Source organism: Bos mutus, chromosome 20 (assembly GCF_027580195.1).
Source record: "Bos mutus isolate GX-2022 chromosome 20, NWIPB_WYAK_1.1, whole genome shotgun sequence".
NCBI lineage: Eukaryota > Metazoa > Chordata > Mammalia > Artiodactyla > Bovidae > Bos > Bos mutus.
In genome coordinates, this window is record NC_091636.1 from 14,931,777 (window position 1) to 14,948,917 (window position 17,141).

Consider the following 17,141-nt stretch of genomic DNA (forward strand, 5'->3'; position numbering starts at 1 on the left):
TCAGTTATTGCTGTCTGTGGCTTGGCTGATCCCATTCTTTTAAAATATTAGGACGAAATGCAAGCAATATCCTTGTGCAAGTTGCCCTCTCCCTCTGCTACACCTTTTAGCAGGCAATCTTGGAGAGTGAGTTCTACCCTGGGATTGACCTTGTTTTGTACAGTTCTCCTCCCTGTAGCTGTCATTCTGCTTAGAGACCTAGCATCATTATGGTTCAGTGTCTTAAGTTCATCACAGTCCAACCACTTGCTAATGTCAATTTAATACACTTCTTTCATTGCTAGAAATTAGATTTACCATTTCAACTGATTTATTATTTCAGCTTGCTTGGCTAAGATTGACCACCAAACACTAGATCCTAGTGTTCTCTGTGCCCTGTGCTAATTAAATAAAATGAACATCTGTTAACATTACCACTGGACAATTTTTGCTTTTCTTAATTTTTTCAGAATCCCAGAAGAAACTAATGAAAATGTACCCACCCCAAGCAAATCCTAATTTATCCTCTTCTAATTCATAAAATATCTCCCTGTTTCACAATGAAATGCCAGCTGTTTTACACACACCACCTCAAACCTTTTCTAATTTGAAAATTTCTGTTTTAAGTAGAATATGAGGTACTCTTCTCTTTTACATTTCAATATATTGATTATTAGGATTATTTACTCACATTTAAGCATATAAATATATACTACATGAAACATGCATACTACATGAAACAGCCAATTCATTAAAAAAGACCCTGTTACTAGGGAAGATTTAAGGCAAAAGGAGAAGAAGGCAGCAGGGGATGAGATGGCTGGATCACATCACCAACTCAGTGGACATGAACTTGGGCACACCTCGGGAGACAGTGAAGGACAGGGAGGCTTGGAGTGCTGCAATCCTTGGGATCACAAAGAGCTGGACATGACTTAGTGACTGAACAGCAACAGGAAACAGATATAATAATATTCAATTCCTGGCTCTGTTACTTAAAAGTTATATTGGGCAATTGTCTCACTTCTTAACACCTCAGAAGAGGAAATAGTAATATTGATGTACCTAATTATAAGCCTGTGGAGGTTAGATGAGATGATTCAGGTAAAATGCTTAGTATGTGACACTTGCTAAAAGTGAGCGATTCTTAGTGTTATCTTCAGCAAAGGCAGTAGAATGTGTCTAAAGTACTGATTGATGGTGACTGTGGGTATTTCCAGATTGTAACTGGAACAACAGAGCAGCAAATTCTTACTACATCTGTCCAAACAGTTGATGCCTTGGAATATGTAAACTCCAATATGTAATTAGAGAAGGAAATGGCAACCCAGTCCAGTATTCCTTGCCTGGAGAATCCCATGGACAGAGGAACCTGGAGAGCTACAGTCCATGGGGTCGCAAGAGTCAGACATGACTTAGTGACTAGACCACCACCACAAATATGTGAATATTTTGGCAAATTTGTAAAAGCTTAGTATTATTCTTTCACAAATACAGAATTATTACTTTTCCCCATTTGGTTAAGCTGCATTATTAATTTATTCATTATCAATTTATGATCATGGAAAATTGACTGTAATACTTGTAGAAGAGGGTTTTTCAGATGGCTCAAATGGTAAAGAATCCACCTATGAATGCAGGAGATGCAGGTTCAATCCCTAGGTCGGGAAGATCTCCTGGAGGAGGAAATGGCAACCCACTCCAGTATTCTTGCATGAAAAATTCCATAGACAGAGGAACCTGATGGGCTACAATCCATGGGGTTGCAAAGAGTTGGACACAATTGAGCATGCACACATAATGGTAGAAAATGTAAAAGCTAGCCATTTGTTCTACTAAAAGTTGCGTCTGTAGGAAGTCTACATCAGGAAGACTGTTTCTCTTTGGAACACATCTGCAGGAAATAGTGACCACAATGAAAGGAGAAAATACCTGATTAAATTCATTCATCAGCACTGTCTACCACCTACTAGAACTAAGTGGCTGCCTATGGGGTAAATCTAAGTAGAATTTTACTCTTTCTAATCAATGACTGGAATGATTAATTATTTAATAATCAGTTTATTTTTGTTTCTGTCTATGCTTCAGATGAGTATTTGGAACTGGCTTGTAATGAAAACTTTGCCTTTAGGTTTCTTCTTTCTTATTTTCAATATTATTATCCCAGAGTCTGACTTCCATGTAACTGGAACAGAGAGACTCTGCAAGTAAGAGATGGATTGAGAGTCTTTCCAGTTCTGTGGGTCACCTATGAAGGTCTCATGACTTCGTAGCTTTGTGCTGAGAAGAATGTCTTCTGGGAAGAACGCTGTCTTTACTTACAGCTCAGGCTGTAACCTGTTGACAGGCTGAAACCTGTTACTCTGTGTCTGAGAAAGTTGAGTCCTGACTGTCCAGTCTCTTGATTCGGTAATGACCTTTGGGAAAACTCCTGGCAGAGCTTGTATAACAACATTTCAATGGAATGCAGATTGAGTCATATAGAAAGTTTAAATAGTTTCAATTTCCTTGTATGGAACTTACATGGAATTATAGTAGGTCTCATTGGGAGACTTGGAACCTGGCAGTTAGACTGTTACCCACACTTTGGCTTCTGCAGGCGTAGTTGTAGAAATGTCACCCTTCATTGATGACAAGACAGGTCATTGACTTAATTGCCCTTTAGTGCACATTTCTACATTATGAAGTTGTCTTTAATTAGGGTTCAGTATGTAATTTCACTTTAAACACTCAATTACCTGAATTAAGAACAAAAAAGTCCCTAAAAATAGTCTCTCAATACTAAAATAGTTTAGATCTTGGCCTGAGTGGCAGACCCCATTTTTTGGAGACTGAATTACATTCTTTTCATCCATGTGATTTCCTCAAAAAAAGATTTAGTGTTCATCAACTGCAGCTTCAGAGACATTTCCTCAATTTCATAAATTACAGGCCAATAGCCTTCTGAACAGTTCTTTAGAACCTTGCTTTCCTCTCTTGACTAAAATGTATGTGTCATTCTTTAGTCAGTAGCTCAGCATTTTGAAATTTCAGGCACATGTCAGAAGGTTCAACTATAAATTACCAGTGGCCCACTTTGTGCCAAAACTCCTTGAGACAAGATATTTGGGAGATACAGTGCAGAGGTCAAGTGTAATAGAAGTTGCTCTCTCTCCTTTTTTTCTTATTTTAAGCTTTGTCCCTGAATAGGTAGATCATCAGAAGCTGACACACTTGAACTGTACTGTCTTCAGGTCTTGTTTTTCCCTGGAGAAATGCATGGACCTAGCTTTCACATTATGATCTTGCATTTCATAGAAGACAACCATGAGAACTGTACACCTGCCATATTTTTGTACTTTTGTTCAACTGTGATTGCAGACATCAGGTTTTAGGTTATCTTTTGTCTTTTTTGACTGGATCTACAAGATAATTCCATTTATGAATTTAATGCCCATAGCCTGAAAAAACTTGCCTCTTCACAATGATTTCTATGTGTTCTTTATTTCAGTCCATAAGGAATACACAACTAAATTTTATCTTTTTTACTCTTCTTGCCTGGAAGATTAGCATTAAATTTAGAGCTAACAGAGGGGCTTAGGAAAGATTATTTCTCTGCTTCTTTCTTCTTTGATTTTTTTGTTGTGCTTTATAACATTGTAAGTGTGTGGTTTCATCTCTTTGGGGAGTAGATATGGCATAAATTATATATAAAATCTCTTTAGCAGTTATCTATGTTATTCCTAGCTTTCATGTATGTGAATGGTAGAGGGCAGGAGATGTCATATATCAATCCAGATTTGAGTGATAAATTATATTACAGTTGGATCTATTGTCGTTTTATTTTAGCTTACCTTAAGTCATCAGATCCAAGAGCAGTTTTATTTTATTTTTTTAATTTTTGCCCTACATGATTATGGTTTTATTTTTTTCACAAAATACAAAGCTTTTCACCACATTATAGTAGTGTTCTAATACAAGAAAATCCCAACATTTTCATTGCAGGGGAGGAGTGATTATATATAGGATATTAATGTTATTTTGATCTTAATTTATTTTGATATTAATGTTATAATGATCTTTTGTTATTTTTGACTTTTGGTTGATTCTAGTCCTTCAACCACAGCATGAAGACATCATTGCAACGAAGTCTTCCACTCTCCACATTACTCCTGCTGGCCCCCTCAAGCAAATCCTCCCCAACGGCATTTTCTAAACAGACAGCCTCACTAATCTCACCATATTCTGCTACAGCTCCCTTCTGTCTCTGCTGAACACCTCACTCTTATTCTTTACAGCTCCACATGGCCTGGATCTATGGAGAGTCCTGAGATCAGACAAAGTGGATGGAAAAAGGCCAGTGCAGCTGTTGTTGAAGGTGACCTCTCTCTGGGTTATTTATTTATAATTCTGTGTAAAAGCCTTGGTCTCTTATACCTCTAAGAAATGTGATCATGGACATTTTACCTCCTTAATTTCCTTCCCTAGAGGCTTTGATGCCCCAAATCTCACAATGATTTCCTATCTCAGAAAAGCCCTGTATGTCATTTTGTAGATGTCCTGAATGTGCAATGCAGACCCTGAGCCTTCTTCTTTGATCTGAAATGTTAACACTTGGAAATGTTAACACCTGAGACAGGTACAAAGTGTAAGTGTCAGTGCAGGAGGCACCTTGACCTTCTGGAGAAAACCGTCGCTGGCTGGCCTTCACTCCAAGGCAATGTAAAATTATATAGCCCCCACCCCCACACTGGAGAAGAGCACTGGCTTGGGGGTGAGCTTGCTAGTGTTCCTGAGGTCATTGCACAGGTGCCCCCCAGGGCACTGGGATAGTGGGGTGCAAGGATAGAACAGGGGCCAAGTGGGCCTTTGTAGGATGGAGGCCTCGGAATGAGGAACAAAGGAGGAGCCAGGTTAGTACAGAGGACACGAAAGAGGGGATGAGAGGTGATGGTAGAAAAAAGGATAAAAAAGGAGGGGAAGAAGGAATCAGTAGGAAAGGAAAAGGGCAAACAGAGGGGGAAAAAACAGCCAGAAAATAGGAGAGAGGAGGTGGGGGAAAGAAGAGAGGGAGGAGAGCAGTGAGATGCCCTGATTCTTTGGTGTGTCTCCAGATTTCTCAGGAAATACTCATTGGGTTAGCTCATACTTGCTCAAGTCTGGGCAAGTTTCAAACGCTCTTGAAAATGGGGAAATCACCCTGCTTTTTCCAAATGACATTCCATTCCCAGTTACCTCAGGGTTGGAGCATCCTTCTACCTTTCTCCTGTCCCCACCCCGGGGACGAGAAGGACACCCTCAGTGGCAGCAGACAGGGGAGAACACAGCCTGTGGTGTTGGGAAATCTCCAAGAATTGATCCCAGATGTTGTCGAGTTCTTTCTCAGTCAAGTGAGGAAACGAATTACTCTGTCAACATAGTTCTGAGAAGGAAAGTGAACCAGGGCACATCCTGTGTGTGGCCAGACCCACACAGGTCAAGTTGGCCAACCTGTGAAGTAGGTGAGATGGACTTGGACGTCCTTCTTCTTCTCCCCCTCGCCTGGGGACTGGTCTTCCTTTTGCTTCTGTAGAGTTTTCCAAGAACTAGAGCTGCTTAAAAAAGAATGAGCTAAAATCAGATCGTGGTGATGACTGCACAACTCTTGACTATACTAAAAGCCAGTGAGTTGCACACTAAGTGAATTTTCTGGTATGTGAATTATATCTCAATAAACTATGATTTTATTATAAAAAGAGAATGAGTTATCATGAATTATAAATGCCTCCCAGTCATTAGGAAGATTTTTAACTGACTTCTTACGTCATGGGAGGTGTAAAGGAAATTCTCAAACCAGATAGACAGTGGGAAAAAGTGACTTCTGAAGTCCTTCTGACCTTATAATCAGTCATTCTGCTCATCTCTGTGTGTTATCAGTAACAGAAAGAGAAAAACAGGAAAGCCCTCTAATTCCTGAGAAATATTCAACATACTGATCTCTAGCAAAACATGGACTCAGGTTCAAGGCTGAAAAAAAGAGATTGGCCTGGAGCCCCTGGGGTCACCTTCATTTCTCACCAAGGATTTGGTCTGGTAGGGTAACCTTGAATGTTCTAGTCCTCTTAGCTGGAATGTCTGGTTGGGGAAGCTAGCTCTCTCCTTGGAGGGGGTGGTATGGAGATAAAAGGACAGGGTACTCTCCAATCCCTGGACATTTCCAGGAAAGAAATGACCCAGGGCCAGAACAGACTTGGGATTGGCTCAGAGGAAATGCCTCAACTTTTAAGTTTTTGCTTCTCTGTCCATTACCAATATCCACTGAATCATAGAAAAAGCAAAAGAATTCCAGAAAAATGTCTGTATCTGTTTCTAGACTACACTAAAGCCTTTGAGTATTTGGATAACAACAAACGATGGAAAATTCTTCAAGAGATGGGAATATTAGACCACCTTACCTGCCTCCTGAGAAACCTGTATGAAGGTCAAGAAGCAACAGTTAGAACTGGACATGGAACAACAGACTGGTTCCAAATTGGGAAAAGAGTGTGTCAAGGCTGTATATTGTCACCCTGCTTATTTAACTGATAGGCAGAGTACATCATGTGAAATGACAGGCTGGATGAAGCACAAGCTGGAATCAAGATTGCCAGAAGAAACATCAGTGAACTCAGATACGCAGATGACACCACCCTTAAGGCAGAAAGTGAAGAGGAACTAAAGAGCCTCTCGATGGAAGTGAAAGAGGAGAGTGAAAAAGTTGGTTTAAAACTCAACATTCAGAAAACTAAGAGCATGGCATCTGGTCCCATCACTTCATGGCAAATAGATGAGGAAACAATGGAAACAGTGAGAGACTTTATTTTCTTGGGCTCCAAAGAGCCCACTGTGGATGGAGACTGCAGCTATGAAATTAAAAGATGCTTGCTCCTTGGAAGAAAAGCTATGACAAACCTAGACAGTGTATTAAAAAGCAGAGACATTACCTTGCCTACAAATGTCCAGGTAGTCAAAGCTATATTTTTTCCATTAGTTGTGTATGTATGTGAGAGCTAGACAATAAAAAAAGCTGAGCACCGAAAAATTTATGCCTTCGAACTGTGGTGCTGGAGAAGACCCTTGAGAGTCCCTTGGATAGCAAAGAGATCAAACCAGTCCATCCTAAAGAAAATCAACCCTGAATATTCATTGGAAGGACTGATGCTGAAGCTGAAGCTCCAATCCTTTGGCCACCTGATGTGAAGAGCTGACTCACTGGAAAAGACCCTGATGCTGGGAAAGATCGAGGGCAGGAGGAGAAGGGGATGACAGAGGATAAGGTGGTTGAATGGCATCACCGACTCAGTGGATCTGAGTCTGAGCAAACTCTGGGAAGGAGTGGAGGACAGGGAAGCCTGGCGTGCTGCAGTCCGTGGGGTCGCAAAGAGTTGGACATGACTGAGCGACTGAACAACAACCTCATTTAAGACAGAGAGAAAGATGCTGCCTAAAGGAATAAGGAGTTATTTGCTTGCATTGGTTTGGGCATCATGCTAGTTTAGCTTTGTGGAATTAGGCTTCTATCAAGGGTTGATACCAAGAGACCATTTATAAATCACCTCTTATGGCATTTGGAGGGTTGACATGGCACAGGTATGTTACTCATCCCAGAGGGATCATCACAGGGTTATAGTGTAGCACCTAATATTGCCTCCCTTCTCTGATTCCCACCATTCATTACTGTCTCAGTGACTTTCTTTCTTTGCTGTTAGCAGTAAATTTTGTTTCCTTTGTGTTCAGAAGGCAAAAGGAGCCCCAGTCCTGGAGAAAGTTCTTGGTTACAAAATACAGTATTTTCCAGAAAACAATAGTAACCTCACAGAGACAATGAACACTACTAACCAGCAGCCTGAACTGTACCTGGGAAACCAGACCTACTGGGTCCATGTGAGTTCTTATAATTCTCTTGGGGAATCTCCAGAGGCCACCTTGAGGATCCCAGCTATTGATGAAAAGTGTGAGTATGACATAAACTTCTTATTTAGATGCCTAACCCCATCTGATATGCCAAGGAGTTGTCCCTGTCCTCTCAATGGTTGCTGTTTTTTTAGCATCAAAATGAAAATGAAGTAAGGACATTTTAGGTTAAGGTGGGGTGATCATAATCTTCAATGAATTAATGAGCCTCTTGAAATACTTTTCTTTTGGAATAAAGCCTGTGTTGAAAATCAGAGATTTCGTAAATCATACGAGACACAGTCATGAGCCTAGAAGTTCTATGTGCAGCGTGTATTTGTTTTATTCTGAGTGAATATAAGCTGGATTGAGCATTATAAAACTGTCAGATCTGCCATGTTTATCCTCAGTGGCTAAAAGATGTCTTTCGAGATCTTCCCTTCACGTTGCTGACCATATCCCAGTCTTGATCTGTTCCCTCTCCTGTTTTCTTCCTTTTCTCCCTCCCATTTGACTACCTAGTTAGGGATATTTCTGATGTTAATTGTTGTTGTTGTTCAGTTTCTAAGTAGTGTCTGACTCTTTGCGACCCCATGGACTGCCCCATGCCATAGGCTTCCCTGTCCTTCACTTTCTCCCTGGAGTTTGTTTGGATTTGTGTTCATTGAGTTGGTGATGCTATCCAACCGTCTCATCCTCTGCCACCCTCTTCTTTTGCCTTCAATCTTTCCCAGCACCAAGGTCTTTTCTAATGAGTTGGCTGTAATGTTTATTCTTGCCAATAATTGCTCATTACACCTTTAATTAAGTAATTTTAAAAACGTTACTTCCATGCAAACTTATATTTTATATCCTGTTTTGGAATAAAAGAGCTTCTTTGAGTCTTATTCAAGGAATTGCAGGCAATCTATTTCCTCTTCCTGGCTTTATTTTCTCTATAGATCTTATTGCTGTTGTTCAGTTGATAAGTCATGTCTGACTCTTTTGCGACTCCATGGGCTGTAGCCCACCAAGTTCCTATATCCATGGGATTTCCCACTCAAGAATACTGGGGTGGGTTGCCATTTCCTTCTCCAGGGGATCTTCCTGACCCAGGGATCGAACCCTCGTCTCCTGTGTCTCTGCAACAATGTGCAGGAATGGCAGTGTTGGTTGCAACAGAGGCCTGCAAAACCTAAAATGTTTACTATTTGACCCTTTACAGACCTCTTTGCAGTTCCCAGTCTAAGACATCTAAGAATGTGATGTTTTACAGAATTTTGTTTAACAGAGTCACCTGGAGAATAGTTATAATAATAATTGTAAGCTTAACAATCATTAGGTGTAATCATCCAGCATTGTCCATTAGGATATGTCAGACATTGTGCTAAAATGATATGGTTCAATCTAATTTTAGCCTCAGATGACCCATGGGATAGGTGCCATCAGGTTTTCTTTTTAGTTGATGAAGCTGTGATTCAGGAAAGCTTAGTAATTTGCCCAAAGATCTCTCAGGTGGACTCTAAGCACAGGTCTACATGATTCCAAACTTGTCCAATATATTTTATCCAGAACCGTGGACTTAGTAAAGTGACTTAGAAATCTGATCACAGCTGCTGTGTGACACTGAACGATTATTTTCCTCTGTGGACCCCTATTTTCCTATCTTTCAAATAAAGAATTGGAATAGAAACACCTTCAGGTTCCTTTTGGCCCCAAGACAAGAAGCTCTGCTTGTAGGAGACCTTAGCCAGTAGACAGCTGTGGAGTGGTCTGAGGCAGGACATGGCAAAACATGACCAACTGTCTGAGGAGGAGGTTGGTACTGAGTTGAGGTAGGGTTCAAGTTGGGCTGGGATGGTGGGCAAAGATGAAGCACTTCTAGCATCTGAGAATGGTATTTGATGGGCCCAGAGTGACTGACTTCATGCAAATCATAAGAAATTAACGGCTTTTGCAGTCTAAGTCCCTTTCCTCTTTTCTCAAGAGGAATCTATTTCCTACCACATCTGGGGGTGTATTGTGTTTGGAGAAATTGCCCAAAAAGTGACTATTGAGTGATGGAGGCAATTAGTCGACATTCAGTAGAACAATGACTTGGAAACTTCTTTCAACAACCCTTAATGCTGCCAGGCCCTTTCCTCTTGCTAGACTGACTTATGGCTTATTCCACACCCTCTGTGGTCCAGAATCTGTGCTTATTTCTTAACTCTTTAGACCTGACTTCTGCTCCTCAGAGTTCCAATGCTGCTAAAGAGAAAGAATGTGTGGTTAGCAACCAACACGCACGTCCATCTTCAAATTGGGATGTTCGTGCAAGTGGTTTATTAATCAGAAAAGGAAGGAAGGCCAGGGAAGAGGAGGAAGAGGAGGCTGAGCCAAAGATGCTGATTGATTTTCCCAGATATTCCCAAGAAAGCACCATAGACTAGGTGACTTCAAACAACAGAAACTCAACTGCCTCGTTGTTCTGCAGGCTAGAAGTCTAAAAATCAGGCATTGGCAAGACTGTGCTCCCTCAAAAACTTCCAAGGGAGGATCCTTCCTTTTTATTCCAGCTTCTGGAAGCCCCAGGCTTTTCTTGGCTCGTAGCAGTATAATTCTAATCCAACTCATTCCTCACATGACCAGCTTCCTGTGTGTGTCTGTCTCTGCATTCAAATTCCACTTTTAAGGAGACCAGTCATACTGGGCTAAGGACTCTCATCTTATTTTAGCTACTTACACCTGCTTTCCAAATGAGGTTACATTCTGCAATACCAAGAATATCTTCTGCAGGCACACAATTCAACCCATAATGGTTCGATCTGAGTTGACAGTCCTGGGGAGGGTGGTTCCAGCCTGACCCTGCACAGGAACTCTGAAGTTTGTTACAGCTCAAAGTTATCCTAAGCAGGCAACATATAAAGACAGCAAAAAGGCATCAGAGGGGATCGGTTGGCAGTTTATTCTCTAAGTCGTGTCCAAGTCTTGTGACCCCATGGACTATAGCCTGCAGGCCCCTCTGCCCATGGGATTCTCCAGGCAAGAGTACTGGAGTGGGTTGCCATTTCCTTCTCCAGGGGCTCTTCCCAACCCAGGAATTGAACCCAGGTCTCCTGTATTGCAGGCAGATTCTTTACCAACTGAGGCGATCAGGGAACACTAATGTTACCTGCTTCAAGAGGCTGAGTAAGTTTCCAAATGCTCCAATAATGACTTTCAGCTTGACTGAAACAGTGACTAAGGATGCTTAGAGGCTATGAGCAGAGAAGGGCAGGGAGGAGAGAGCTGGGACGCTAGGGCTTCGGTGGGGTTGATTTCCTGGCTCTGTGCTGCTTGCCCCACTCTAGCTTCACAATTTCCCCACGTCTCAGTTGCCCTTCCTCAGAGCTGCCCTTTCAAGTTGACAGATCCTCCAGCCTAGCTTCTAGACCAGATGCTGGAGTCTCTCATAAAGGCCCAGTATGGGGAAAGGACTCCTTCCCATCAACTGTGAGCTTCAAGAACAGAGGCTCCTAAATACATACACAACCCTCTGGGGCTTGTTGTTGTTGTTTTCCTTTTATTTTAAATTAATTTTTATTGGAGTATAGTTGATTTTGGAGAGGGGAGCTTCCTTGGTGGCTCAGATGGTAAAGAATCTGACTGCAATGCAGGAGACCTGTGTTCAATCCCTGGGTCAGGAAGATTCCCCTGGAGAAGGAAGTGTCTACCCATTCCAGTGTTGTTGTCTAGGAAAGCCCATGAACAGAGGAGCCTGGGGGGCTACAGTCCATGGAGTCGCAAAGAGTTGGACACAACTTAATGACTAATCTACACACAGCTGCTTTACAGTGTTGTGTTAGTTTCTGCTGTACAGCAAAATGAATCCATTATACATATTCACATATCCCCTCATTTTTAGATTTCCTTCCCATTTCTTTGGCTTCCCTGATAGCTCAGTTGGTAAAGAATCCACCTGCAATGCAGGAGACCCTGGTTTGATTCCTGGGTCAGGAAGATTCCCTGGAGAAGGGATAGGCTACCCACTCTAGTATTCTTGGGCTTCCCTTGTGGCTCAGCTGGTAAAGAATCCACCTGCAATGTAGGAGACCTGGGTTCAATCCCTGGGTTGGGAAGATCCCCTGGAGAAGGGAGCGGCTACCCACTCCAGTATTCTGGTCTGGAGAATTCCATGGCTACAGTCCATTGGGTCCCAAAGAGTTCCCATTTAGGTCACCACAGAGCACTGAATAAAGTTCCTTTTGCCATAGAGTAGGTTCTCATTAGTTATCTATTTTATTTCATAGTAATGTATTTGTTGCATAGGCATAGCAGAATTTACTACCCACTGGACTCTTATGCCAAATCTCTATACTTGCCTAGTTTCCAACTTCAAGAGGCATTTTGGCTTTTTTGAGGGACTCCATCTCCCCTTCTGCCCTCATCCAGGACCATCTTTGATGTTTATTTAAACATGCTTCCTGTGGATTCCAATTCTAGAGGCTCAGGGTTGTTGCAGGTGGTGAGGAGTAGAGGAGGGGAAAGCCACATGCTGTGGTCTTCTGAGCCGCACTCCTTCATGCCCTCCTTCTCCTCCTTCCCTTCCCACATCTCCAGTAGTCCTCTCTTCTGCGTGTCCAGAACATTTTCAATAAGGGAACTCTCTGATTCTGATTAGATCCCAGGTACTAGATTTGAAGCCACATGTTCAGCTTTTCTACTAAAGAACACTGTAGGCTGTTTCCTCACCTGTCCTTTTGCTAGGTCTGCGGGGAATAGAGTCATTTACCTATTGGCCCACATCTAGGTGCTTCAGCTGAGTGTGTCTATCTCCTTCTGCAGCAGATACAATTCTTCCTACCTGAAGATGGGACTGCATAGACAGGTCATATAGCACCAGTTTAGATGGTCAAAATTTGAAGCCATCACCCTGGTATGATTTTAGGGTCACCAGCTTCCAGCTTCCCAGTCACAAAATTATAGATGCCTGAAATTCTACCTTTAGAGATCATTCTTTGTCTCAGGCTTACTTTCCTTTTGACTTGCACAGACCCCAGAGCTGCCCAGTAATTCTTAGTCATCAACTGTCTAGTAAGATTCTCTGCTGGCAACAGGCAAATATGGGGAAGATAACAAAAGGCACTTCATCAAATATTAAGAGTAAGGAAAAGGGATACAATAAAAACATTAAAAACAGCATCCTAGTGGAAGGTGGCAGTGGAGATCCTGAACTTTGACCTTCTTTACACTTTGGGCAGTGAACAGATGTAAATGTGGTTGGTGCATCTGGAGGATGAGTTCGGTGTTGTGAAGCAGTCTTTCCTCTCCTTTCAGTGTTCCACTGCATCGAGGCCATGCACACCTGCCTCACTCAGGACCAGCTGGTGGTGGAGTGGCAAAGCTCTGCTCTGGAGGTCGATACATGGATGGTGGAGTGGGTCCCAGACTTGGACTCAAAGCCCTTGGCCATTTCCTGGGAGTCTGTGTCTCACGCCAGGAACTGGACAATCCAGCAAGGTAGCCAGTGCGGACCCCACAGGTTCTTGCTGTGTAGGATTCACTTTTGTTTTCACCAGTTTTAAAATCCTTAATTTTGGCTTCATACCTGTAAATTGTGAGTAATAGAATTTGACAGGCTAGGGCAAGCTTAGTGACGTGTGCTTCTTGGCATTTCCCAGCAGTGCTGGAATAAGAAGCCGTGAGCATCAGACTAGGCAGCTGACGTGTTTCCAGGCGGAAAGCACCATCTTTGGTGGTGGACACCCACCATCAGAGAGCTCTTCCCAGATACCATGATCATGTGGATGCAATGTGGAAATCATGTGACTGTGTGGAAACACCAGACTTTGTATCCCATCTGTCCTACTCAGGGTGCCTCCTTCAGTTCTGGCTATATGTTTAGGTTCTAGGGCCCTTCCACAAGTGACTGATACAGAGAATAGCCTTCTTTTCAAGAAAGTCCCTGCTCCATATAAGACACATAAGTGAGGCTTCACTCTCCCAGTCCTATCACTCTGACCATTTTTTAATACTTAGAAGCATCTATATGAAGAATTATACTTATGTAGGGAGGCAGACAGACAGAAGAGCTAGAATTTATGGTAGCTGAGTTCTCTAGGGTGATATGCTATTGAAAGAAGAATTAAGTTTATTCTGTGGTGCACCCCAAATGATGTAACAAAATCAATGATGAAGAAGAGCCTGGATCTTTTACTTCTCCTTCCTGGGTGGCTCAACCATTTTGTCAGAGTGGTGCAGGTTTGGTTCTAAGAATTAGTTTCAAAATGTTAGAACCAACATAGATATTAGAGACCATCCAACCTAAGTCCCTTATTTTCCAGATGTGGAGACGATAGGGAAATAAAATATCTTCCATAAGTCATAGGTCATAAGTCAGTCTAGCATTCCTTCTTCTATGCTGTGCTCTGCACCTAACGCTTCTTTCTCCCTCCCTCCTTCTCTCTCTTTCCCTCCCGCTGCCCCACTCCCTGTCTACCTCCCCTTTTTCTACAGATGAACTGGAACCTTTCTGGTGCTATAATATCTCTGTGTATCCAATGTTGCAAAACCTAGTGGGCGAGCCATATTCCATCCAGGCTTATGTCAAAGAAGGTGGTATGTATGGACAGGGTTCCACTGGGCAAAGGCAACTCTGGGGCCTGTCCATCCTTTACCCAAGGCTGCGAAGGCCTGAAGCTTGTTCACAGTTGCTTTCGTGCTCATCCGTGCTGCACATTTAGCTTGTAGTAAGCTATGTATACTTATTACCGTTTGTAGTAGTTGACACAGTTGTGGTCAAAGTATGGAGTCACTGAATTTTGAAGCTGTGGTGGACATTAGAGATCATCAAGTTCAGGTCCCTCATCTCACAAAAGCAAGGTTCAGAGAGGTGAACCAACTTGCCCAAAGTCACAAAGAAACAGCACTAACAGCTCTATAACCAGAAAAGACCAAGCTAGGGACCCTAAGAGTTAACTGTAACTTGGAGATGCTAAAAAATTATAGTTGATTGTATAGCAATAAGCAAAGGTTTTATTGGTGAACCACTCAGACTTTACTTCTACCTTTTTGGAAGTTAACATCTTCCAGATTCAACCTTAGGAAATATATCCTATCACTCAAAGATAGCTCACGGAGGCATAATCTTCAACTGTTTGATAATAGCTATTACACGTATGGATGAGAGAGCTGGGTGCCAAATTAGTGAGAGGTCTATGAGCAAGTACTCTTTCTCTGGTCTTTGACTCTGCTTCTCTTCCTGTTTGAGAGGTATGATTCCAGACAACAGTTTTCTCAAGACAAGTTGATTCATCATTTCCCTACTCTGCCCCGCCTCCCACCCCCAGCACTGATTACAGTTTGAGGACTGGGCAGAGACTTCGTAGGGGAAGGACCTGCTGGGGTGTGATTCGGTATTCATTTGTCTCCCCGTCCTATAAAGTTCCATCAGAAGGTCCCGAGACGAAGGTGGAGAACATTGGTGTGAGGACAGTCACAATTACATGGAAGGAGATTCCCAAGCGTCACAGAAATGGTTTCATCAACAATTACACCATATTTTACCAAGCTGAAGATGGAAAGGAATTCTGTAAGTGAGCTTATAGTCAAGCTGAAAGAACCCTGAGCCCCAGATGGATGCTGCGGTAGACCTGCTATCGGGGTAGATCCTGTGGTGGGTGCCCTTCCATTTTGCAGGAATCACTTAACTTCCTTGAGATTCTCTGAAAACAGAGTCAAGGGTGTCCATCTCTTGAGTTTTTAAGAGTCAAATGAGATTGAAATGACTGTACCTGAGAGTCCTGTAGGCACCAGAGAAACTGATACCATTTGTGCCCGTCAGGCTGTGAACAGTGGGCCTCCAGGGAGCTTCTTGACCTTTCCTCCAGAATGGGACATGCCTAGATAAAGGCTAGAGGGGACAGACCCTGTTTGGTGGCATTTGCTTCAGTGAAGGACCCTTTACAATGGCTCCTACCGTCCACTGCCTTTTCTTGCATCTACAATATTGCCTGACGTCCTCAATTGTGGGCTAGGCCTGGGTTTTTGTTTAGGCTAATTTTTTTTGCTGTTATGGTAAAATACATATAATGTAAATTTTACCACTTCAAACATGTGAAAGTATACAATTTAGTGGCACTAAATATTAAGCATCCATAATGTTGTAACCATAACACTACTTATTTCCACTCCAAACAGAAACCGCATACCCATCAATTAGTCACTTCCTTACCCTTTTCCCACAGTCCGTGGCAACCAGAAAACTCCTTTCTGTTTCTATGGGTTTACCTATTCTGGATACTTCATATAAACAGAATCATACAATATGTGACTTTTTTTTTTTTTTTGCCTGGCTTCTCTCACTTGGCATAATGTGTTTAAAGTTCATCAATGTTGTAGCATGTATTAGCACCTCATTCCTTTTTATGGCTGAATAATATTTTATTATATCAAGAAACATTTTTTTGTAATCCATTCATCAGTTGATAAAACATTTTAGCCACTGTGATTAATGCTGCCGTGAACATTGGTGTATAAATATCTGTTTGAATCTCTGCTTTTAGTTCTTTGGGGGTATATACTAGGATTAGAATTGCTGGGTCATTTGGGAATTCTAAGTTAACTTACCGAGGAGCCATCAAACTGTTTTCCATAGCAGCTACACCAATTTACATTTCCACCAGCAATAAATTAGAGTTCTAATTTCTCTACATCCTTATCAACACTTGTTATTTTCCATTTTTAAAAAGTGTCGCTGTCCTAGTGGGTATGAAATGCTATCTCAATGTGGTTTTTAAAAAATGTATTTATGTTTAACTGAAGGATAATCGCTTTACAACATTGTGTTGGTTTCTGTCAAATGTCAACATGAACCAGCCATATCACTGTGGCTTTGATTTGCACTTCCGTAATAACTAACGATGTGGAGCATCTTTGATATGTGTTTTTGGCCATTTGTATATCTTCTTTAGAAAAAGTCTTTGAATCTCTTTGCTCATTTTTAAATTGGGCTGTTTGTCTTTCAGTTGTTGAGTTGTTAGGTTTTTTTTTTTTTTTTTTTTAAACATTCTGGATACAAATTCCTTATCAAATGTATGATTTGCAAATATTTTTTCCCATTCTGTGAGTTTTTCACTCTCTTGATAGTGTCTTTTGATGCACAAAAACTTTTAATTTTGATGAAGTCCAGTTTAATCTTTCTGCTGCTTCTGTGCTGGTATCATATTTAAGAAGTCTTTGTCATATTCAAGTCCATATAGATCTACCCTATGTGGTTTTCTAAGCATTTTATGGTTTTAACTCTTATATTTAGGTCTTTGATCCATCTTAAT

The 17,141-nt window shown here is 41.7% G+C and overlaps 1 protein-coding gene across 1 annotated transcript in view; it reads left to right on the forward strand.

Moving 5' to 3' along the window:
* Positions 1 to 17,141, forward strand: part of IL31RA (interleukin 31 receptor A) — a 73,430-nt gene that overhangs the window by 43,966 nt on the left and 12,323 nt on the right. Inside the window, exons 7-11 of the mRNA XM_005887383.2 lie at positions 4,257 to 4,336; positions 7,714 to 7,930; positions 13,147 to 13,329; positions 14,326 to 14,427; positions 15,254 to 15,400. Of these exons, the coding sequence (XP_005887445.1) occupies positions 4,257 to 4,336; positions 7,714 to 7,930; positions 13,147 to 13,329; positions 14,326 to 14,427; positions 15,254 to 15,400 (729 nt within the window). The remainder of the gene's footprint in view (positions 1 to 4,256; positions 4,337 to 7,713; positions 7,931 to 13,146; positions 13,330 to 14,325; positions 14,428 to 15,253; positions 15,401 to 17,141) is intronic.